Here is a 22,659-nt window from a genome sequence, read left to right on the forward strand (position 1 = left end):
CAGTTGTTTGGTCAGTTCTTTCTTCCTTTGTCTAGAGATTTCTACATCATGTTCCAGTTTTTAACCTGCAGATAAAGCAGAAGATGGCTCATGTGATCGCCACTGTAATGGAGTGAGGAATTTGCCAGACCTACAGCAGATACAACAACGCTGAAAGAACCTGAGAAAGCTCTGATGCATGATGGAGAGGGAGTGGTGCTCCCACATGCTCATTTTCTGCGTCACCCATGTCTACTCACTCCTCCAAATTTTAGTACAAGCTTCAGGCTCTCTGAGCCATATCTCCAGCACCTTCAGGTAATCTGACTTGATGACGAAGAGAACAGGTCAGCCCAATTCTCAAGACAGCACTGCCTTGCTCTGGCCATAACTTATTCTGGCGAGCAAGGCCATTTGAAATGGTCACAGATGCATATCAATCTACACACCGACAGTGGATCTAAGCAGAAGGTGGTAATGTTATCCGTATTGGAAGACTTTGACCTGCGACACCCGTCTTCGCTGCCTGGGACTACGTTTCCATTCTTCCCGAGGGCTCAGAAAAGGGTTCAATACAGCACACGAAAAAGAGAAAGCAGCCCTGGCTGTAAATTGGATCAGAAATCTTTCTAAAGCCATTCACCTCCCAGCACCGCAGCACTCCCTCTGCACGGGCATGGTTAACCCTGAATTCTGTGAAATGGGACATTGAATCCATAATGTTGTGCTGCAGAAAGGTCGAATGCTGCATGAGTCACTTACATCCAGACAGGTACCTTTTCTTTTGCGGACTGACCGATTGCAGCTCCGCCTTTTAGTTTGCCTTGAAAGTCAGTTCTGGGTTAGGAGGCGGACACTTTTTGAGTGTTGGGAGGAGCCCAGCCTGTGGCAGGCTGTTTATAAACAGTAGGTGGGACGCAAAGCGGAGTTCACATCGGGAACCAAGCTGACACTGATACCGGCACCAGGAAAGGTCCCAGGCTGATTCGCGGGGCGCAGACGAAGAAAACCTGCTCTTACTGTACAAATACCGGGGTCTCTAGAGAAAGGGCAAGAAAAATAAGAGGGGAAAATGGCCAGTTACACTGTCCGACCAGCTACACCCCGGGACTGCGCCGATATCCTCCGCCTCATCAGGGTGAGCTCCCGTGTTGATCAGAACTATTGCAATCCACGGGGCGGCGTCCCGGCCCGTCCAGTCTGTGCTCGATCTCTAAGCAGCAGTCGTCTTCCCTCTATGCTTTCCCCTCTGACCCTGCAATCCTTTCTGCAGCTCGGGAAGCGTCTAAAGCTCTTTTGAAAACATGGAATGAATCCGCCTCCAACTCCCCCGGGAGTTTGGTGGTGGGGTGGAGTCACTTGCCTGCAGCTTCCGCTTCCACGGCGTGGATCCTAAGGGCACACTGAGTATAAGCCCTCCCTCATGTGGTCTCGGTTCACTTTAACTAGGTGGACCCATCGAGTCTCCTCTGCCATCCAATGAGACCATGGCTGATCATCATCACCTCCACTTGCCTGCCTTGTCCCCGTAACCCTTGATTCCCTCGCTGATTGTAAATGCCTGTTTCAGCCTTGAATATACTTAATGATCCAGCCTCCTCTGGCAAAGAATTTCACAGATTCACTATGCTTCAGAGGGGAAAAAAAAAGTCTTCTTTGTCAGTTTTCATTAGACAATACATTTTGAGATCATGCCATCTGGTCCTAGACTCTCCCATGGGCTGGGTGAGTGGTGCAACAATGTCTCTTCAACTACCTTGGCAAGTCATCTCTGAATCTAGCTTGTCAATAAGGTGTCCACTCATTCTTCTAAACTCATGAGTATGGGCCCAACCTGTTCTCATTTAAAAAAAAGGAATCAATGCAGTGCACAGTCTCTTAAGTGTTTCCAATGCCAGTATATCTTTCCTTGGATAATGGGCCAAACTATTCACTGTATTGCGGGAGTGTCTAACTGTAGTGTCTTTAGCACAACTTCCCTATTTTTATATTCCATTCTCTTTGAAGTAAAGGCTGGCAGTCCATTTTCCTTTCCTATTACCTACAGATGTGAGCTTTTTGTGATCCATGTTTGGTTGCCCAAATTCTTCTGTGCTGCAGCTATCTGCAGTCTTTCCCCATTTAGGTAATATTCAGCTATCTTATTCTTCCTGCCAAAGTGCAAACCCTCACATTTTCCTCCATTATATTGTATCTATTCAGCCTGCTTTGTCCCACTGTAGATTCTGTGTCTTCGTCACTACTTGCCTTCCTGCCTAATTTTGTGTCATCTGCAAACTTGGTGATGGAGCATTCACTTCAGTCATCAAGTCATTGATATAACAAGGTGTAGAGCTGGATGAACACAGCAGACCAAGCAGCATCAGAGGAGCAGGAAGGCTGACGTTTCGGGCCTAGACCCTTTCTGAAGAAGGGTCTAGGCCCGAAATGTCAGCCTTCCTGCTCCTCTGATGCTGCTTGGTCTGCTGTGTTCATCCAGCTCTACACCTTGTTATCTCAGATTCTCCAGCATCTGCAGTTCCTACTGTCTCTGAAGTCATTGATATATATTGCAAATAATTGTAGCGCCAGCACTGATCACTGTGATGCTCCATTACTTACAGGTTCCCATTCTGACAATGCCTCCTTTATCTCAATTCTCAGTCTTCTGTTAGTGAGCCAAGTATGTATCCGTGATAATAATCTACCTCAACAGCCCCAAGCCTCAGACAAGGTTCTGCATGGTAGACTAATTAGCAAAGTTAGTCTGCATGGGATTCAGGGTGATCTTGCAAATTGGATACAAAATTTGGCTTAACAGCAAGAGACAGAGAGTGATGGTAGAGGTATGTTTTTCAGATTGGAGGCCTGTGACCAGCGGTGTTCCACAGAGAACAGTGCTGCATACACTTTCGTTTGTCATTTATGTAAATGATTTGGATGAGAATATAGAGGCATGGTTAGTAAGTTTGTAAATGATATTAAAATTGGGTGGTATAGTGGACAGTGAAGGAAGTCATCTAACATTATGAAGAGATCTTGATCAATTGGATCAATGGGAAGAGTGGCAGATGGAGTTTAAATTGAATAAATGTGAGATATTTTGCATATTGGTAAAACAAGCAAGGGCAGGACTTATACAATTAAAAGTAGGGCCTTGTGTAGTATTGTAGAACAGGAAGACCTAGGTGTTCAGGTACATAATTCTTTGAAGTTTGTGTTACATATAGACAGGGTAGTTAAGAAGGTGTTTAGCATACTTGCGTTTATTGCTCAGACCTTTGAGTATAGAGTTGGGATGTTATGTTGAGGCTGTAGAAGACATTGAGGCCTCTTCTGGAGTACTGTGTCTGGTTCTGGTCACCCTGTTGTAGGAAGGATATTTTTAAGCTGGAGAGGGTTCAGAAGAGATTTATCAGCATGTTGCCAGGAATAGAGGGTTTGAGTTATAAGGAGAAGCTGGATAGACTGGGACTTTTTTTTCACTGGAGCATAGGAGATTGAGGGGTGACCTTGTAGAAGTTTATAAAATCATAAGGGGTATAGATAAGGTGACTGGCAGGTGTCTTTTCCCTGGGATGGGGAATTTCAATACTTGGAGCCATATTTTTAAAGTGGAAGGAGAAAGATTTAAAGAAGACATGAGGGGATTTTTTTTTAGTGTGTGGAATGAACTTCCAGAAAAAGTGGTGGATACGGCTACAGTTACAACATTTAAAAGACATTTAGATAAATTCATAAATAAGAAAGATTTGGAGGGATGTGCGCCATGCATAGGCAGGTGGGACTAGTTTAGTTTGGGATTATGGTCAGCATGGACTAGTTGGATCGAAGGGTCTGTTTCTGTGCTGTATGACTCTATAACTGCATGAACTCTATAACACCATGGACTTGTATCTTAACTAGCCAATGTGCAGTACGTTAATGAATGCCTTTTGAAAATCCAAATATTTACCTCCATATGTTCTCTTTTACCCATCCTGCTTGTTACCTCCTTAAAGAACTCTAAATTTGTCACATATGATTTCCCCTTCATGAAGCCGTGCTGACTCTGCTTGATTATTGTATGTATTTCTAAATGTTGTGCTATTACACTTCTTAATAATAGATTTTAACAGTTTCCCAATTACCAGTTAAGCTAACTGACCTATAGTTACCTTTTTTTTGTCTCCCTCCCTTTATAAATAAGTATATTACATTACAATTTTCCAATCCTCTGGGACTTTTTCAGAATCTAAAATATTGGAAAATGATTACCAGCGCATCAACTATCTCTGTAGCAACTTCCTTTAAAATCCTACATCCAGGGCACTTATAAATCTTGAGCTCCATTAGTTTTTCTCTAGTGCTATCTATTGTAGCTAGCCCACCGCCCCACTGTCCCTTGATAATTGAGTATTTTTCCCTACTGTGAAGACATGCAAAGTATTTATTCAAAACCGCTGCCATTTCCGGGGTTCCCCATTGTTATTTCCCCAGCCTTATTTTCAAAGGGTCAATGTTTGCTTCAGCTTCTCTTTCTTGTTAATACATTTGAGGAAGCCCTGCTGTCTGCTTTGTGTTTTGTATTTTGCCATTTTGACCTCTGGTTATTTTCTGCTCTTTTTGGGTCAACCTTCATAATCTTTTGGTTTATCACTATATTTTTTGCCACATTGTATGTATGATTTTTCGTTCAATTTATATTTTCCTTAATTTATTTGGTTTATCATGGTCAGTTTATCCACGACCTAGAATCCTTCTTCCCTCACTGGGATATATCTGCACTCTGTATCGTGAGCTAGTTTCTTAAATGTCTGCCAATGTTCCTCAATCATGTTTTCTGCTAAACTCCTTTCGCAGTTCATATCAATTAGATCTGCCTTCATCCTGATGTAATTATCTTTATTTAAGTTGAGCTTGGTTGTTTCTGACATGTATTTCTCACTCTCATTCTACCATATTATGATTAATGTTCCCTAGAGGATCTTCCTTAGATCATTTATTAAACCTACCTCATTACATCTCCCCAGATCCAAAATAGCCTGAGCTTTGGTTGGATCCACAACATGTTGATCTTAAAAAAAAACTCCTGAATAGCCTCTATGAATTCTTTCTCATGGCTACCTTTGCCAGTTTTAGTTTGAATATGAAGATTAAAATCGCCCATGATTAATGTACTGTCCTTTTGACGTGGCCTCATTATCTCATAGTTTATTCGCTATCCTACAGAACAGCCACTGTTAGGGGGCCCATGCACTAATATCATCTTCCTACCCATCCTTTGTTATTTCTTACCTCCACTGTGGCGTCTACATCGTGCAATTCTAGATCATTTCTTACATATCATACTTATTCCATCTCATACTAATAAGGCTACCTGGCTATGGTTCCTTCCTGCCTGTCCTTTTAAAAAGTCACAAACACTAGAATGTTTAATTCTGGCTTTGAGCTCCTTCTAACAGTGTTTCCATAACGGCTATAATATTATATCCATCAATCCCCATTTGTGCTATTATTTCATTTATTTTGTTCGGAGTATTATATACATTTAAGTTGAGAATCATTAATTTTGCCTTTTACTATATTTTAACCCCTCTTACTATATATGCTGTGATGTTTTAATGCTTGTTCACTCTGTCCCTTCCTTTCCCACCCTGGGTGTCATTATCAAAAATGTTACCATCATGCTGCCATACCCCTTTGCTGTGTAAGCCTAGTTCTGGTTAGAAGGGCTTTTTTTGTTGCCACCCCCCACATGCCAGTACAGGTGCTAGTCCTGGTGACTAAACATATTTCTCTCCCAACAATATTTAAGGCACATAATTAACTCTTTGACTTTATTTACCCTGTGCTAGATTTCCTGTGGCTCTGGCAGTAATCTTATTTCATTACCTTGGATTTTCTTTTAATTTAACTTCTAAATGTTTAAAAGCATCTGGCAGAACCTGCTTTCCATCCTATCAACGTCATTTGCTTCTATGTGACCAACAGCAATTGGGTCCCTTCCACCCCCCCCCCCCCCCCCCCCCCCCCACCACCGCGCGCGCCCTCTACAAGTTTCTCTCCAACCTTAAGGAGATTCCTAATACCCTGCACCAGGCAGGCAATTTACTACAGAACACATGCTCACAGGGAACAGCCTCCATCCCCTAATTATAATGTCCACTACTGCGTTCCTATTTCCTCCCACCACTTGAATGGATTCCTACAGTATTTTTTTTTTAATATTCATTTGTGGGATGTGGGCGCCACTGGCTCTCCAGCATTTCTTGCCCATTCCTAGTTGCCCTTAAGAAGGTGGTGGTGAGCTGCCTTGTTGAACTGCTGCCTTGCACCAGCTGTGGGTTGACCCACAATCGCATTAGGGAGGGAATTCCAGCACTTTGACCTAGCGACAGTGAAGGAATAGCGATATATTTCCATCAGGATGGTGAGTGTCTTGGAGGGGAAATTGAAGGTGGTGGTGTTCCCATATATCTGCTGCCTTTGTCCTTCTAGATGGAATTAGTCGTGGGTTTGGAAGGTGCTGTCTTAGGATCTTTGGTGAATTTCTGCAGTGCATCTTATAGATAGTGCACATTGCTGCTACTGAGCATTGGTGGTGGAGGGAGTGGATGCTTGTGGATGTAGTGTCAATAAAGCGGGATGTTTTGTCCTGGATGGTGTCAAGCTTCTTGACACTCATCCCAGCAAGTGGAGAGTATTCCATCACACTTCTGACTTGTGCCTTGTAGATGGTGGACAGGCTTTGAGGAGTCAGAGGCTGAGTTACTCGCCGCAGTATTCCCAGCTTCTGACCTATTCTTGTAGCCTCTATGTTTATGTGGTGAGTCCTGTTGAGTTTTCAATCCATGATAACCCCCAGGATGTTGATAGTGGGGGATTCAGTGATGGTAACAGCACTGAATGTCAAGAGTGGTGGTTAGAATGTGTCTGTTATTGGTGATGGTCATAGTGTGGCATTTGTGTGGCGTGAATGTCACTTGCCACTCGTCAGTCCAAGCCTGGATATTGTCCAGATCTTGTTGCATGTGAACATGGACTGCTTCAGTATGTGAGGAGTATGGTGCCATGGTCAGTTTAGTCATCCTCCCTGCAATCCCCACGCTTGTCCACACAGCTCGCAATGAGACAATTGCAGGGACAGATGCTCCTCAAGGGCTGCATCTCCAGTTCCTGTACCTCCAGTGTTCTTGACCTTTTACATTTTGAAGAATCGCCATCTGAATACTTTTTTTACTATTTTTCTGCTGTAATCAATCTTGTACTTAAAAGATATTTTTAAGAAAAGGGGGACAAAACTACAGTCTTTAGCACATACTAAATATATTACTTTTGCTTTAAAGAATAGAAATACTCACCAATACTACACACCTATCATTGTTTTGTTTTAAAGAGTAAAAGCAACCAAACATCTGTTATTTTACCATGTTACTCTGATATGTTCAGGTCCAGCACATCACACTAAGTTGGCTACATATATACTGTTAAATTGTAGCCACCTTGATTCCATTCTTTCACTTCTGCTCAGTCCTGTTCGGATTTCTTTAATGCAGGCCAGAAGTGATCAAGTTTGTATCAACGACACCATCCTCTATCTGTGAGCATTTCTATTGGAGAGGAGGGGCTGTGAAGACACAACACATCACCAAAAACGAGTCCAGACAGAGGTACTCCCAACATCAGAGGCTGAGGGAAGTGACAGACAACAACAGAGGCAGAGGGAAGCTAGAGCAGACAGAGAGGGGAGACGTTAGACAGTCTCAGAGATGGAAGGGAGAAACAGACACCATTCTGAAAACGGGATCTGTTGGAGAAAAGTCTGCCCGCTACATTATATGGAGAGGGGAATGACAGTGACTGATTGGCAAGAACCTGGTGAGGAGTGAGGGAAGGAGATGAAGAGATACTTTTGCCCAACTCATTAACAGGCAAATTAAGAGCAATGAGGAATAAATCCAGTAAAAGGAAGGAGTGAGGGTTCAGAGAGCTAACTCGGGCTGCGACAGAACAGAAAGAGACTGTCGTGGAGAGGATTAAAGTAAAGTCAAAGCTCCAGAGTCTCTGGTCTATATTTTTGACAATAATTTACCCAATAATCCCTACGTTTAAATTGCAAATTTCCTGTATGCTGTTTTATGTTTAAGGGAACTTCCAAAATATTTGTTCTCCTTTCAAAGTTGGCCCCTTTGATATTTGTGTAAAAGCAAAAATAGATCTGCAAATTTTATTGTCTTTTGTGACTTAAAGACATCTCAAAGTTCTTTACAGGAGTTCTATTAGCAACCGAAGTTCTGAAGAAGAGTCCTATTGTTCTCAAAACTTTAACTGTTTCTGTCTGCACAGCTGTTGCCAGACCTGCTGATTTTCTCATGCGCTTTATTTCTGGCCTCCACTGTCTGCAGTATTTTTCTTTTTACTTCTATGCTAAAGCTGTACACCAGCAGATGAATTGTGTCAAACAGCACTATTCATTATGATGAGCACTGTAGCGCATCCCACCTTGTTCTGAAACAACTTGGGGTGCAGTTAGAAAACTTTAGTGTTTGCTTAATGTTGCCCAGACAGAGACGGATATTGTTCATGATGGAGCACAATGTGTGTGTGTGTTCCAGAATTGCACAGTACACATTGCAACAGAATAGGTGATGCTGTAAAGTTGTATGTACTAAACTGACCAATTTACAGCAACCAACTAACTGGTGTTTGCTCCACACAGGCTTCCACACTACTTATCACCATATTCCTCCCATTCTTTTTCCTCATCTGATTTTCCCTGAAATCCAGCTACACCATGCAGACTTAACCGTCTCATTCTTTAAGAGATATTGCAAACGTGAAAGGAACAGTTTAACTGCAAGTTACTCGGCCTGAGTAATTTGATCCTGCTCTTCTCTGGCATCATCCCAAGTCCTGGAGTGGCACTCCAAACCCACAAACCCTGTCTGTTGAGCCAATGAATAAGTGAAAGATCCTACAATTTAGAAGAAAATGTATTGTTGCTAGGATGTTACATTGAAAAGGAGAGTCTAGGGGCAAAAAAAAAGGTGAGTTGTTATTTGAGGGCAGCAACCTTTTTTAAATGAGGAAGAGTTTTAAATCCAAGACTGTCATACTGAAGGTATATGGTGTCAGACCTTAAATATTTTGTTTAGTTTTAGTGACCACAGCACCTTGGAAACAGTGTACAAAGATCCCATGTGTGAGAAAGAGTTTGAACATGTCTATTTGCAGTGGCTCCCTGGTATCATTCTGTGTCAGGAGACTAACTGTCTCCCCAGGGCGTGGTACACTTTCAAAGGTGCCATCTTTCAAATGGGGTATTAAACTGAAGCTTCATCTGCCTCTCAGATGCTAGTAAAGGATCCCAATTCAAAGTTCAGGGGAGTTCTTCCTGATATCCTCACCGTCCTATTTCTTGATTAACACCTAAGAACAGTGGAATCATTAACACGTTGCTGTTTGTTGGACCTTGTTGTGCACAAATTGTCTACTGTTTCTTCCACTCAAATAGTAACTACTACTGAAGTACATTATCAACTGTACAATATTTTAAGATTGTGAAAGGTTCAGTACAAATTCAAGTTTCTTCCTTGAGCCTTGAGAATAGGTAAATGGATGAAAACTGCTTAAAGCAACTTGGTAAGCAAGATTTTTTTTTTAGTTAGTTAGCCTTGAGCACAGTTTCAAATAAAACCATCATTGTGAAACAGGGATGTAGGCTATAGATAGTAATTAATAGACAAGGTGAGGATTGATGTCAGAAAGCTCACTATGGTTCCTTTTTTTTGAACCATGTTACAAGCAGGACAATAGTAAATCTATGATATTATTAAAGGGGTCTGAGTTGCCAGTGTGAGGAAGAAATTGAAGGATTTTATTGAAAGGTATAGACTTAGTAGCCTTCTGGTAAAACTGGACTTGCTACCTGTTGGTGAAAAGTTGAAGTATTTTGGTATTTGTTTGATGAACTACGGTAATTACCAAGGGTGTGTGCACTTTGTGTGTATCTGACCTGCTGTGCACAAGGCTGATATTCTGATGTCTGGGCCTTAAGCCTTGAATTTTGTTCCTGAACGTCTTTGGCCCTCAGTTCCTTTCTATATGATGTTTCTTCCAATTTAACCTTTTTAACCAAGTTTTGATCCTCTTTTAATGTGTGGCTTGATGTCAAAATGTTGTTGGCGTTATATATTTAATTCCAGTTGAAGGTGTATAAATGCAAGCTTTTTTTTATTGGCCAATATTTTATGGGATGTGTTGCTGGTCAACATTTGTTTCCCATCCCCAATCATCTGAACTGAGCGGCTTGCTGGACTTTTCAGGACCATTAGAAGTCAACCACTCTGCACTTATGTCCAGAATCATATGTAGGCCGGACCAAATAAGGATGGCCAATATTTTTCAGCTGAAGGGAAATTGAATCTGGGGGTGAATGTAAGTTGTCAAACACTTCACTTAATTTAGAAGTGAATATGCCTCCAAATATGGTCTTCAAAAATAGCTAACGTAGGATTATTTAAAAGGACTCATGATTACCAACATGTATGGAGTTTTTTTGAAGAATATTGGTTGAACAGAAGAAGTCAATGTAGCTGATCTAAATAAAGTTTCAGGCGGTAGATGGTGGTAAAGGCATTTGGCATGCTTGCCTTCATTGGTCAGAGTATTGAGTATAGGAGTTGTGATGACATGCTGTGCTTGTACAGGACATTGGTGAGGCCACTTTTGGAGTTTACGGTCACTCTACTACAGGTAGGATTTAGAGTAGATTTGTAGCTCTGGTTGTGGATGTTGTGGTTGGTTGGCTCGCCGAGCTGGTTCATTGTTCGGCAGCTGTTTCATTACCCTGCTGGAGAGCATCATCAGTGTAGCCTCCGATGAAGCGCTGGCGTGTTTTCCCGCCTGTCATTTAAACTCTGGTGTCCATTGAGCTGGATTACTTCACTTCCAGTTTTCGTTCGCAATGGAGTGTATATGGGGTTTAGCTCTGTGTTTACTGATGACTTCTTCAGTGGAGTACCAGGCTTCTAGGAATTCCTGTGCTTGTCTCTGCTCTGCCTGTCCCAGGATCCTGGTGTTGTCCCAATCAAATTGGTGGTTTTCCTTATCCAAGTGGATGGAGACGAGTGAGTATTGGTTGTGTCTTTTTGTTGCCAGTTGATGTTCATGCTCCCTTGTGGTTAGTTTCCTTCCTGGAGAACAATAAGAGTCATAGAGCTGTAGTCAATTTTTTTCCTTCTCAGTGTGTCATGCTAACTACCCACAAGTCATTCCTCAAGCATGTAAATTGGAATATAAACCTGGTTCTTTTCCTTTCTGACAGAGCAACTGAGTTTGAGATGAAATATTAATGGTTATGGTTCTTTTCTAGGAACTTGCTAGATATGAAGAAATGGAAAATAATGTGAAGTTGACTGAGAAAGGTAAATCAAGCTTAAGACATCTTGCAACATTTTCTTCATAGAATCTTTCAAGGTGTGGTGAACATACTGGTAATTTGTTTTGTAGATCTGCTTGAAGATGGTTTTGGGGAACATCCATTTTATCACTGCCTTCTTGCAGAAGTGCCAGCAGAAGATGCAACTCCTGAAGGTAGAATTTGCTTCGTTTTTCCTTTTGACGTGACTTGACAGTTCTCTTTTTTTAATTTAACTTTGGTATTTATTTGCATATCTGTTTGCAGATGGCAGTTATGGGAAGGATATTATCAAGCCGGAGAGAGTTCAGAAGAGATTTAGCAGGATGTTGCCCAAATGGAAAATAAAGAAAGGCTAGATAGCCAGGGACGTTTTTCACTAGAGCGTAGGAGGTTGAGAGGTGACATTAAAGAAGCTTCTAAAATAATGAGGGGTATAGATAGAGTTAATGGTAGTTATCTTTCCCTAGGGTGGGGGATTTCAAGGCTGGGGGCATATTATTAAGGTGAGAGGAGAGAGATTTAAAAAGACATGAGAGGTAAATTTTATAAACAAAGGGTGGTTTGTGTGTGGAATGAACTTCGTGAGGAAGTGGTAGATGTGGGTACAATTACAACATTTAAAAAACGTTTGGATAAGTATATGAATAGGAAGTCTTTGGGGGGATGTGGGCCGGGAACAGGCAGGTGGGAGTAGCTTAGTTTGGGATTATGTTTGGCATGGACTGGTTGGACCAAAGGGTCGGTTTCCATGCTGTGTGACTCTATGACTCCATGTCCTCGAAGGAAGTATGATTTCATATAACTTTAGTGTGGAATGCATATTAACAAAAGGGGTTTTAGAAAAATTGATGGTAAAACAAAGTTGACATGTCTCTATAACCCTATTTGCTGTAGGTGTGGTTGTGAAGGTTGTCATTCTAACATTGCTTGCAACTGAGTTCACCAGTGCTGCATTTCAAACCAGCACTCTTCTTGCCTAGTGAAATGTTGTTTATTTCCTTATTAACAAGGACTCTTTTTTTTCCTTTTTTTGAGATGCACACAAAGGATGAATATATTTTTAATGTATAAAATGAAGTTGTTTGGTTAAGTAGTTGAAAGGCTACTAATTTTATGAATTATTTTTTCGACAAGATTGTATCCTGGTATTTATGTTAATTCTATCGTAAACATGTTGAGGCTTCTCATTGGTCTTTCAACTCTGTATTTGAATCCAGTTTCCACACCAATTTTGAATGCATTATTTGAGATGGATCTACAGGTTACATGCTAAATTAACAAACTAAATCAACAGTATGAATTTAGAGAACCAAAATCTCAATCTATTTTAAGACCAATCTCAAAGTAACTTTATACAGCAGCAGAAGAGTCACATGCAAATTTGAGCTTGCTGTGCAAGTGCGTAGTGTTCTTTTAATCAAGTGAATTAGTCTTAAAGATGAGCTAGATTAATTGAATTTATTAATTATGAAATTACCTTTTTTTTGTTTAAATATCTGGTTCTTATTTTTAATAATGTTGAACATACTTTTTTTCTAATTTATTCCCAATCTTCAGGTTACAGTCTTTAGCTTCGCCATATACATGGCTCTAGGCTTGTACGTGGGTAGGCGGTCTGGGATCTGAATGATCTGTTAAACATTAGATGATCTTGGTAAAGGAGGTAAAGCCCAGAATGATATGCTACTTGCAATTTTCTTTTAAAGAGCACACAAGGTAATGAAAGCATGGCAGATCAGAACTGTTGCATGCATTCTCATTTCAGAAATCTCCTTAAATTGTTCTCAGGGTTCAATAAGACATTCTACCTCCTTGTGAAAACAAGGCCAACTTTGATTAACTTTACAGTTTTACCAGAAATTGAAGACTCTGTGATTGGCAAAACCAGGATGGATTTGGGGTGGACAAATAGCAACCTTCTGATCTGCTGTGTAAAATCACATGTTAGTTAAATAGCAGTTTCAGCTATGTGCTTAAGAAGACTTTAGTTACCATCTGATTTTAGTGGCACAGTATTTATTGAATGTTGTTGGCATATACGTGTCTAACCTATGTGTTATAAGTTTCAAGCTGTTGTTCCAGGAGCTCGTCACCACCTTGGTAAATATTCACTGAGCTGCAAAATCTTTATTTTTGTCCATTTTAATTCAGCAGTTTCTAAGTATGGATTAAATATATAATATTTAATAAATATATAATAGTAGAGTAGCTACATCACTGGTTATTAATACCAAGGCCTGGACTAACAATAGAGGGGCAGAAGTGCAAACCAAACCATGGCATTTTGTGAAACTGAATATGATTCATACATGTAAAATATAACCTGGAAATTGAATATTTGAACTCAGTAAAAATACCATGAATCTTTTGGTTTGTAACTTTTCACAAAAAAGTTCACTAATCTTTTTTAACCAAAGAGGCCTGTCATCCTTGAATGGTGTCATGATTATGACACCAGTTCTAGAACAAAGTAGTCGAATTTTAATTTTAGGGCATCTTGGTTGATTCAAGTCTTGGTTCAACTAGGGATGAACTATGACTGTTGGCATTGCCAACAACATTATATTCCACAAATTAATGATTAAAAGTTTTTTTTAAGTTGCGATCTCATAACTAGGATGTAACCTTGAACTGTTTACCATGACATTACCTAGAAAAAAAGCAGGGTAGTTCTGACCAAGATATATCCCTCTAGCAGAAACAGATAACCTGATCACTAGCCTCGTTGGTTGTGTACATTTGGTTACAATACCTACGTAACATTGACTTTACACAACAGCCATGAAGTACTTAGGATGTCCTGAGGTTGAGAAAGGTGCTTAAAATGATCATTAAATCACTTCATGATGTCACAGCTCTTTTTTTGTCATAAATAATTCAGTCCTACAACATCAAACCTACTCACTCCAAATTGCCTTCTTGTATGAACACACTGCCACCCCATCTTTGTTACACTTTTGGCGGCCATACCTTCAGCCTCCTAAGTCCAAATTACAGATTTGCCTCCTAAACCTCTCAAAGCAGCACTCTTAAGTTATTCATAAATCAGAAGCTAGTGCTGTCAGTCTGTGTCAAGACTTGAGCCATGTGATCTAGCCTGACACTTCAATGCAGTATTGAGGGAGGTGCTGATCTATCACAGATGCCATCTCTCAGATGAACCATTAAACTGAGCCACGTCTCTCCATTTCGAGTGAATGTGAAAGATCCCATTGCACTATAAGATGAAGACAGCTTCTAGGATCCTGGGGAAATTTTTTCGGGGTAGCAACGTTATTGAAATGGATTATGAGGTCACTTATCAAGCTACTGTTGTTGGTTATTAGCCTATTCAAAAGGGCTGCAATATTTCCTATGTTGCAATGGTGACTAACTTCAAAAGTCATTTTGGGTCAGGACCCTTCTTCAGAAAACGTCAACTTTCCTGCTCCTCTGCTGCCTGGCCTGCTGTGTTCCTCCAGCTCCACATGGTGTTATCTCTGACTCCAGCATCTGTAGTTCTTACTATCTGATCTCTTCAAAAGTCATTAATTGGCTGTGAAGCATTCTGGGGCATCCAGAGCTCATGAAAGGCAATTTCACAATGCAAATTTGTTAATTTCCTAAAAGCTGCATATACTTAACTGCATGCATTTAAAGGACTATGTGGACTCATAATGTTTTGAAGATGCAGCTTTCATTCCTTAAAACTGAAGTATCTGATATTTTATTTTGTTAGGATACAGTATTGTGGGATATGCTATGTACTACAACACATATGATGCTTGGATTGGAAAATCACTATATCTTGAAGATTTCTATGTAATGGAAGAATTTAGAGGTAAAGTAAAACTTCTTTTTTGGAAAAGAGGCTTCCTAGGTGAGGCAAATGCCTGTATTAATTTTGTCCAAATCATTAAAACTAATTTTAGCTAATGCAATAACATTTTGCATTTATTACTGTATTACTGTACATCTCTCACGAAGCATTGAAAAGACTGCAGAAAATTCACGAGAATGGTTCTGGGCTTGAGGAACTTCATTTACGAAGATAAAAGTCAGGTTTGTTCTCCTTGGATAGGAGAAGACTGAGAAGAGATTTGGTAGAAGTTTTCAAAATCGTGAGGGGTTTGAACCGAGAAGGTAGGGAGAAACTGTTTCCACTTGTGAAAGGGAGAATGAAAGGGTATTGACTTAATGCAATTGGAAAAAGAAGTAAATGCAAGTTGAGAAAAAGAATTTCCATTCAGCGAATGGCTAAGGCCTGGAATACACTGTCTGAGATGGTGGTGGAGGCAGATACAATTGAAGCATTCAAAAGGGAGTTGGACAGTAACGTGAAAAGAGAATGAGCAGGGCTACAAGAAAAATGATGCTGAATTGCTCATTCAAAGATCTGGTGCAAACATTTGCCAAATGCCACCCTCTGAGCTGTAACAATTCTACGATTCAGTTAATGTTAAAAACACAGGTTAGATACCTGTAACACTTCTGAATTGTAGATCTTAAGACCTCAGTAAGGAATGTATGGTGCTCTGCTCTGCTTGTCAATGAGTCAGAGACCATGAGCATGTATTCTGGATTAGTGCTTCAGTACAATACTGACCAAGCATTAAACTACTGGAGATCTGTGACTCTAGAGATGCTTGGATCAGCTGTTGAGTAAAGGTCCTATCTGCCTGCTGAGGTGGATGGGAAAACAATTCCATGAACCATTGAAAATTAAGCTCTGGTTAATCCCACCAAATGTATTAAATGCTTTTTGGTCATCTTTTTCTTATAACAAGGCAGCAGTTTTTAAAAATTTGTTCATAGGATGTGGGTGTCACAGGCTAAGCTAGCAATTATTGCCCATCCCTAATTGCTCTTGAAGGTGTTGGAGAGGGAATTCCAGGAATTTGATCCGATTGATATTTGAGGGAACAGCAATAGTTCCCGATCAGGAGAGTGAGTGACGTGAAGGGGAACTGATAGGTTGTGGTGTTCCCATGTATCTGCTGATAGCACTTTTGAGAACTTGTAGTAATAGAATCCTATAGTGCAGAAGCAGGCTACTTGACCTGTCGAGAGCACACTGACCATCCGAAGAGCATCCCACTCTGATCCATCCCTCTACCTGAACCCTGTATCACAGCAATTCTCATGGCTAATCCACCTAGCCACCACATCTCTAGACACTACAGGGCAATTTTGCATAGCCAATCCACCTGACCTGCACATCTTTGGACTGTGGGAAGAAGGAAATCCATACCAACACGGGGAGAATGTGCAAACTTCACAGACAGTTTCCAGGGGTGGAATCAAACCCAGGTCTCTGGCGCTGTGAGGCAGCAGTGCTAACGACTGGGTCACCGTGCTGCCCACAGCACTTCTATCACTTCACTGATGATCAAGTGTAGACTAATGGGATAGTAATTGATGGACAGATTAATTCTATTTTTGCTGCCAAAACATACCTGGGCAATTTCTAAATTGATCAGTAGGTGCAAGTGTTGTAGTTTTACTGGAACAGCTTGGCTAGGAGCATGGCAACTTCTGAAGCACAAGTTGTCAGTAGCATTACAAGAATGTTATCAGCACCCGTGGCATTTGCAATGTCCAGTGCCTTCAGCCATTTCTTGATGTCCTTGTGAAATTAATTGAATTGAATCAATTGAAGTCTGGCATCTGTGATGCTGGGGACCTCTGGAGGAGGCCAAGATTGATCATCTGCTCAGGACTTCTTGCTAAACATTTTAATGCAAACACTTCAACATCATCTTGTTGCACTTGAATTCCCAATCATTGAGGATGGGGATATTTGTGGAGCCTCCTCATACTCAGCATTGTTTAACTGCAGAGCTTAGATCTGATCTTTTGGTTGTGGATCACTTGGCTTTTCCTATCATATGTTCCTTGCATTGCTTGGCATGCATGCAGTCCAGCTGTAGTTTTAAACCCTAGATAATGGTGACCAAAAATACATCATTGACTGATTGTAGATCCCTCAGGATGTCCTGGGATATGTTTCAGTGCAACATAAATGTTTGTGTGTTAATTGTTGAACTCAGTGTCACAACCCTGCCAGGTGAAGTAGGCAGCTGCAACCTAGTCTATATATATTTCCAAGCTTTGAATTGCAAATATGAGCATTACTCATGTTTAGCTGGAGATGCACCAAAACTGCATATAAACACAGATTTGGTTGGGGGGATTGAGGGGTGACACGGTCTTGTGGCATGGTGGCAGTACTCCTATCATTGGAACAAGAGACTGGGCCAGAGATGTATAACAGCATCTCCGAACAGGTCGGTTTAAAAAGAATCTATAAGTTTCCAATTATGGAGCACCAAGTGGACACGAAAATCCAATTGACATTCAATTATCACTCTATACTTTGTTACACTTTGACTCAGTCTGTGTTTAAACAGGAAATGCATCCAGTCAATCACTAGCCTATTATTCTCTGGCATACTTGCAAGAAAATCTGGAGAGTAAACAAAACAATTGTTAAAGTTTATAGAGGACAAAGTCCCAAAATGACCAACTCCTTCAGCGTGTCCTATCAAGTAAATTTTATTTAAGCAAATGACATGGGTTGTAATAATGATTGGATTCCCTTTTGCAGGATATGGAATTGGTTCAGAAATTCTGAAGAAGATCAGTCAGGTAAACAAAAAGTGATTCCTACTTATTACCTTTTCAGATTCTCTGTAGCTACTCCTTCAAGGAATGAGAAGGCACAAGCATTGTTGTTGAGGGTGAGAGTTTTCCAAATTTTCTTGATGTTAGAGCATTTTTCTTTTTATTGATTTAAGGGATATGAGTGTTGCTGGCTTGGCAGGCACTTATTTCCCATCGTAATCATCCAGTTGCTGTGCATCTGTGTCACCTATCAGCCACACCAGGTAAGGTTTCCCAAGTGAACCATATGTGTTTTACAACAATTGACAGTGGTATATATGGTCAGCATTAGACCGGCTTTTTTAAATCTGTTTTTATTTATATTAAAATTTTACCACACGCCATGGTGGGATTCAAAGCATGAAGATTAGCCTGGGATTCTCGACTGCTAGTCACCACTTCCCATTCTGTTAGTCTTTTGAGTTTCAACCTTCCCAATGTCAGGAAGGAAAAGTAAAATAGCTTTGTCAGAGTAAGGAAAGGTAGTCACGAAAAATCCTCCCAGTTCTGGTACACAAATCTCCAGAATGAAGTTTTTGGCCTTGGCAATGAAATTAATGTAATGATGAGTGCCACAAACCAAAAGTATGGAACGTTGGAAATGGATGGAACATCACCTGAAAGGACAAGGGCAGCAGATACACAAGGATACCACGTCCCGCAAGTTTCCCTCCAAATCCCTCACCATCCTGACTTAGAAATATATCACCATTCCTTCATTGTCGCTGCATCAAAATCTTGGGACACCCTCCCTCATGGCACTGTGTGGGTGTACCTGCAACCACCTAACCCACCACTGGGTGACTGCAGCAGTTTGAGAAAGAAAGAAGCTCCCCACCACCTTCTGCAGAATAATTAGGAATGAGCAATAAATGCTAGCCGTCACGTGAACTCATAAGAAAAACAGATCATTTTCTTCTTCTCCTTTCATCATCTTCTATCTCCATAATTCAAACCATTTAAATGTAATGTCATGTTTCAAACACAATTTTAAATTATCTTGGGATAAGGCAGCACTCCTTTAAAATGCAAGTTTATTTTTCCTCTGCCAACTTAATTTTCCAAATTTCGTGTGTGGGTTTCAGGCAACTGTAAGCTGATCCTTTCATTGAGCTTTTCCTGGATTTTATTGTGCTGTTCATGCTGACCTCCAGGAAGATGCATTATTCATTAACAGTCCCTGTTAATCCATTGCCCTCTGTGTACTATAAGCCTGTTATTTTAAGAGTCCTTAACAGAAATGAGGCCGTGGACTGTGCTTGTGATATGAACAAAGGTCTTGTGACTTTTGCCTGCTGTATTTCATGTTCTCTTTATGCCAAATGTTGAGATTTATTTTAAAAAAAAACACTTTTAGAGTCATAGAGTACATAAGTGACAAAAACAAAGTTGCTGGAAAAGCTCAGCAAGTCTGGCAGCATCTATGAAGGAAAGAACAGTTAACGTTTCGGGTCCGGTGACCTTTCCTCAGAACAGTTCTCCGAACCTGCTGAGCTTTTCCAGCAACTTTGTTTTTGTTCCTGATTTACAGCGTCTGCAGTTCTTTCAGTTTTTATTGAGTACATAAGTGAGTTGTTTTGCTCAATCTTTACAATATAATGATTAAGCCTCTTTTAAGGTATTGTGCTCAAATACTTGGGATGTTAACCATTTGGGGAAAGATGCAGAGAAGATTTTCTAGAAGAATCATACAGCATAGAATCAGGCGCTTTGGCCCACCATGTCTATGCCAACCAATAAAACTACACTACACTAGTACCTTTTACCCGCACATGATCCATAGCCTACTATGCCCTGGCATTTTTAGTACTCATCCAGATGCTGATTAAATATTGAGAGTACCTGCCTCCACCACCATATGCAGGCAGCACATTCTATATTTCTACCACTCTGTGGGTGGATGAAAATTCTTCCCAGATCTCCTCTAAGCCACTTGCTCCTCACCTTAAACTTTTGCCCTCTGGCCTTAGACACATCTGCCATAGGGATGAGGTTCTCATGATCTACCCTGTTTATATCTCATAATTTTGTATACTTCAGCCTCCTCTGCTCCCGGGTATAAACAAACCCAGTCTATCTTGTCTGTCCTCATAACTGAGACTTTTCATCCCGGGCAACATCCTGATGAATCTCCTCTACACCATCTTCAGTGCTATCATGTTTTCATGATAGTGTGGCAACTAGAACTGCATACAGTATTCCGTCTGTTGCCTCACTGAGGTCTTATAATACTACAAGGCATGAGAGACTTTAGTTATATGGAAAGACTGCAAAATCTGGGATTGTTCTTCCAGCAGAAAAATGAGGAGATTTGATGAAACTGTTCAAAATAATGAAGGGTCTTTAAGTTGTATAGCAGGAAACTGTTCCCACTGACAATATAGTTGATTATTGCAGGACACAATTGGCAGAAGAGCCGGAGGAGGAGATTTGAACATTTTTAATGCAGTGATCTGGACAATACAACCTGAAAGGATAGTGAAAGCATTTCAATGGTAATTTTCCAAAGGGAACTGGATATTAACATCAGTCAGACAGCACAGAAACAGACCCTTAACTTGTATGAGACACCTAATTCTGCCTCAGCTGGAGTTTTGTGTACAGTTCTGGGCACCAATCATTTTTAGGTAAGATGTGAAAGCATTGCAGTAAGTGCAGAAGAGGTTTATGAGAAGTTCCAGGGATGAGGTATTTCTGTTCTGAAAATGAATTCGAGAAGCTGAGACTGTTCTCCTTGGAGAAGTAAAGGCTGAAAGGAGATTTAAAATCATGAGGTCTGAAGGGAGTAAATAGGGAGAGAATGTTCCCATTTGTTATAGGATCAAGAACAAGAGGGCAGAGATTTTAAACCAATAGTGGAAGGAAACAAAATATGAAAAAACCTTGTCACACAAACAGCGATTTAGGAATGCACTGCCTGAGTGTGGGGGAGGCAAGTTAAATCCAGCATTCAGGGAGGAATTAAATTATTATTTGAATGTGTACGATTAAAGGAAGAAGATAGGAAAGTGGCACGAGGTGAGGTGTTCATTCAGAGTGCTGATTCTACATGGCAAAACCTCTTCTTCTTCTGTAATAATTTTGTGAACTTGAAGGAAAGAAAATTACCAAGCTATGGAGATAGAGCAAGGCAGTGAGCCTAATTAGATGGCTCTCCCAAAGTGCCGGCAAAGGTATGATGGACTAAATAGCTGTTTTCTGTTCTGTATGGATTTTTGAATTGGAGTCACTGAATAAGTTTGTACTAATGGAAACAAACCCATATTGAGAGTAAACTCTGCTGTGTCTCAGGTTGCTGTGCAACACCGCTGTAGCAGCATGCATTTCGTTGTGGCAGACTGGAACCAACGTTCAATCAATTTTTACAAGAAACTCGGTGCTACTGACCTGTCCAAAACGGAAGGGTGGCATCTGTTTGAGATTTCAAAAAAACACTTGGTTAAAATGGCAACTGAAGAATGAGTTGGAAGAGCAAAGTCCAGGTATAATTATTATTTCTTCCCAAAGTGCCTTAATTGAAAATTTTATGTAGTTGATGTAAATTTAAGACTTTTTATGTTTAATGTAGAATCGCTCCCTGCAACAGAATAATTTAGCAATGTACTTTTTACTTATAAAAATCACTGCAATATGGATTCTGTTGTTGAACCTGTACTATTTAACCAGCTATCTTGTGCAAAAATATATAAAGGAATTTGTAAATTGTGGGTTTATGTCGCTTATGCCAACTGATAGTGTTTCTGCCCTGTTGGGAAATGTTGTGCTATAACACTGTGTGTATATATAGCTTTTATTTGGAGATGGTGTTAATATTGATGAAAACTGAGTGTTTCTCTCTAAGTAAAACAATCACTTGTGTTTTACCACATTGTTGCTTCCTTCCAGTTCAAGGAAAACAAATCTTACCACACCTCCACTGTCATCACTTTTATTTGTTTTCTCATATTTCATGAGATTGTATTCAAATCTCTCTTTGACAATTAATTGAATTTAATTCTACATTTGTTAACCAAATTTACAAAGTTAAATTAACAGTGACCGTGAAACCATGGGTTTTTACAAAAAAAAATCAATCTGGTTCACTAAGGAAGAGGAATCTGCTGAGCTTGCCTGGTCTGTTCCACATATGACTCCAGGTCCACAGTAGTATGGTTGACTCTTAAATAGCTGAGCAAGCAACTCAGCAATACCAAGCCACTATGAATGAAACCGGATGGATCACCTGGAAATGCTGATGGCAAACCCAGTTGTGTTTATGAAACATCCTCCTTGCTGACGTCTGAGGACTTGTCAAAATTGGGAGAGCTGACCCACAGATAAGTCAATTATATTAAGGCAATAAGTATGATTATTTCCAGACCCCACCATCACTGTCTCTTGGCAATGCTGACTGCCAGAGTGGTGGCTTAATGGTACTTAGTCAGGAAGGAGTGTCACTGGGAATCCTCAGCATTGACTCTGGACCCAAAAATCTCATGGCATCAAATTAAACATGATCAAGGTCCCTGCTGATTCCACAATCTGTCCTCACTGAGCAGATAAATCAGTACTTCTCCATGTGAGCACTGCTTAAAAGAAGCACTGCGAGTGGCAAGGGCCCAGAATGCACTTTGGATAGGAAATATCAATGACCATCACCAAAAATAGCTTGGTGG

The 22,659-nt window shown here is 40.5% G+C and overlaps 1 protein-coding gene across 1 annotated transcript; it reads left to right on the forward strand.

Moving 5' to 3' along the window:
- The first annotated feature begins 844 nt into the window (after positions 1-844).
- Positions 845-21,867, forward strand: LOC109937441 (diamine acetyltransferase 1). Its single transcript, XM_020536024.2, has 6 exons — positions 845-1,117; positions 11,315-11,366; positions 11,452-11,535; positions 15,081-15,182; positions 17,949-17,989; positions 21,296-21,867. The coding sequence occupies exons 1-6, from the start codon at positions 1,052-1,054 to the stop codon at positions 21,464-21,466; spliced, it is 516 nt and encodes a 171-aa protein (XP_020391613.1). The 5' UTR covers positions 845-1,051; the 3' UTR covers positions 21,467-21,867.
- The last annotated feature ends 792 nt before the right edge of the window (positions 21,868-22,659 follow it).

The sequence above is a fragment of the Rhincodon typus genome, chromosome 11 (genome assembly GCF_021869965.1).
Source record: "Rhincodon typus isolate 14 chromosome 11, sRhiTyp1.1, whole genome shotgun sequence".
Classification (NCBI taxonomy): Eukaryota; Metazoa; Chordata; class Chondrichthyes; order Orectolobiformes; family Rhincodontidae; genus Rhincodon; species Rhincodon typus.

Bases quoted from the DNA above. Each gene is read 5' to 3' on its own strand.
- LOC109937441 (XM_020536024.2), top strand. From the start codon at position 1,052: ATGGCCAGTTACACTGTCCGACCAGCTACACCCCGGGACTGCGCCGAT. The intron at 15,183-17,948 runs GTAAAGTAAAAC...TCCCTTTTGCAG, and splicing joins TGTAATGGAAGAATTTAGAG to GATATGGAATTGGTTCAGAA. The intron at 17,990-21,295 runs GTAAACAAAAAG...GCTGTGTCTCAG, and splicing joins TTCTGAAGAAGATCAGTCAG to GTTGCTGTGCAACACCGCTG.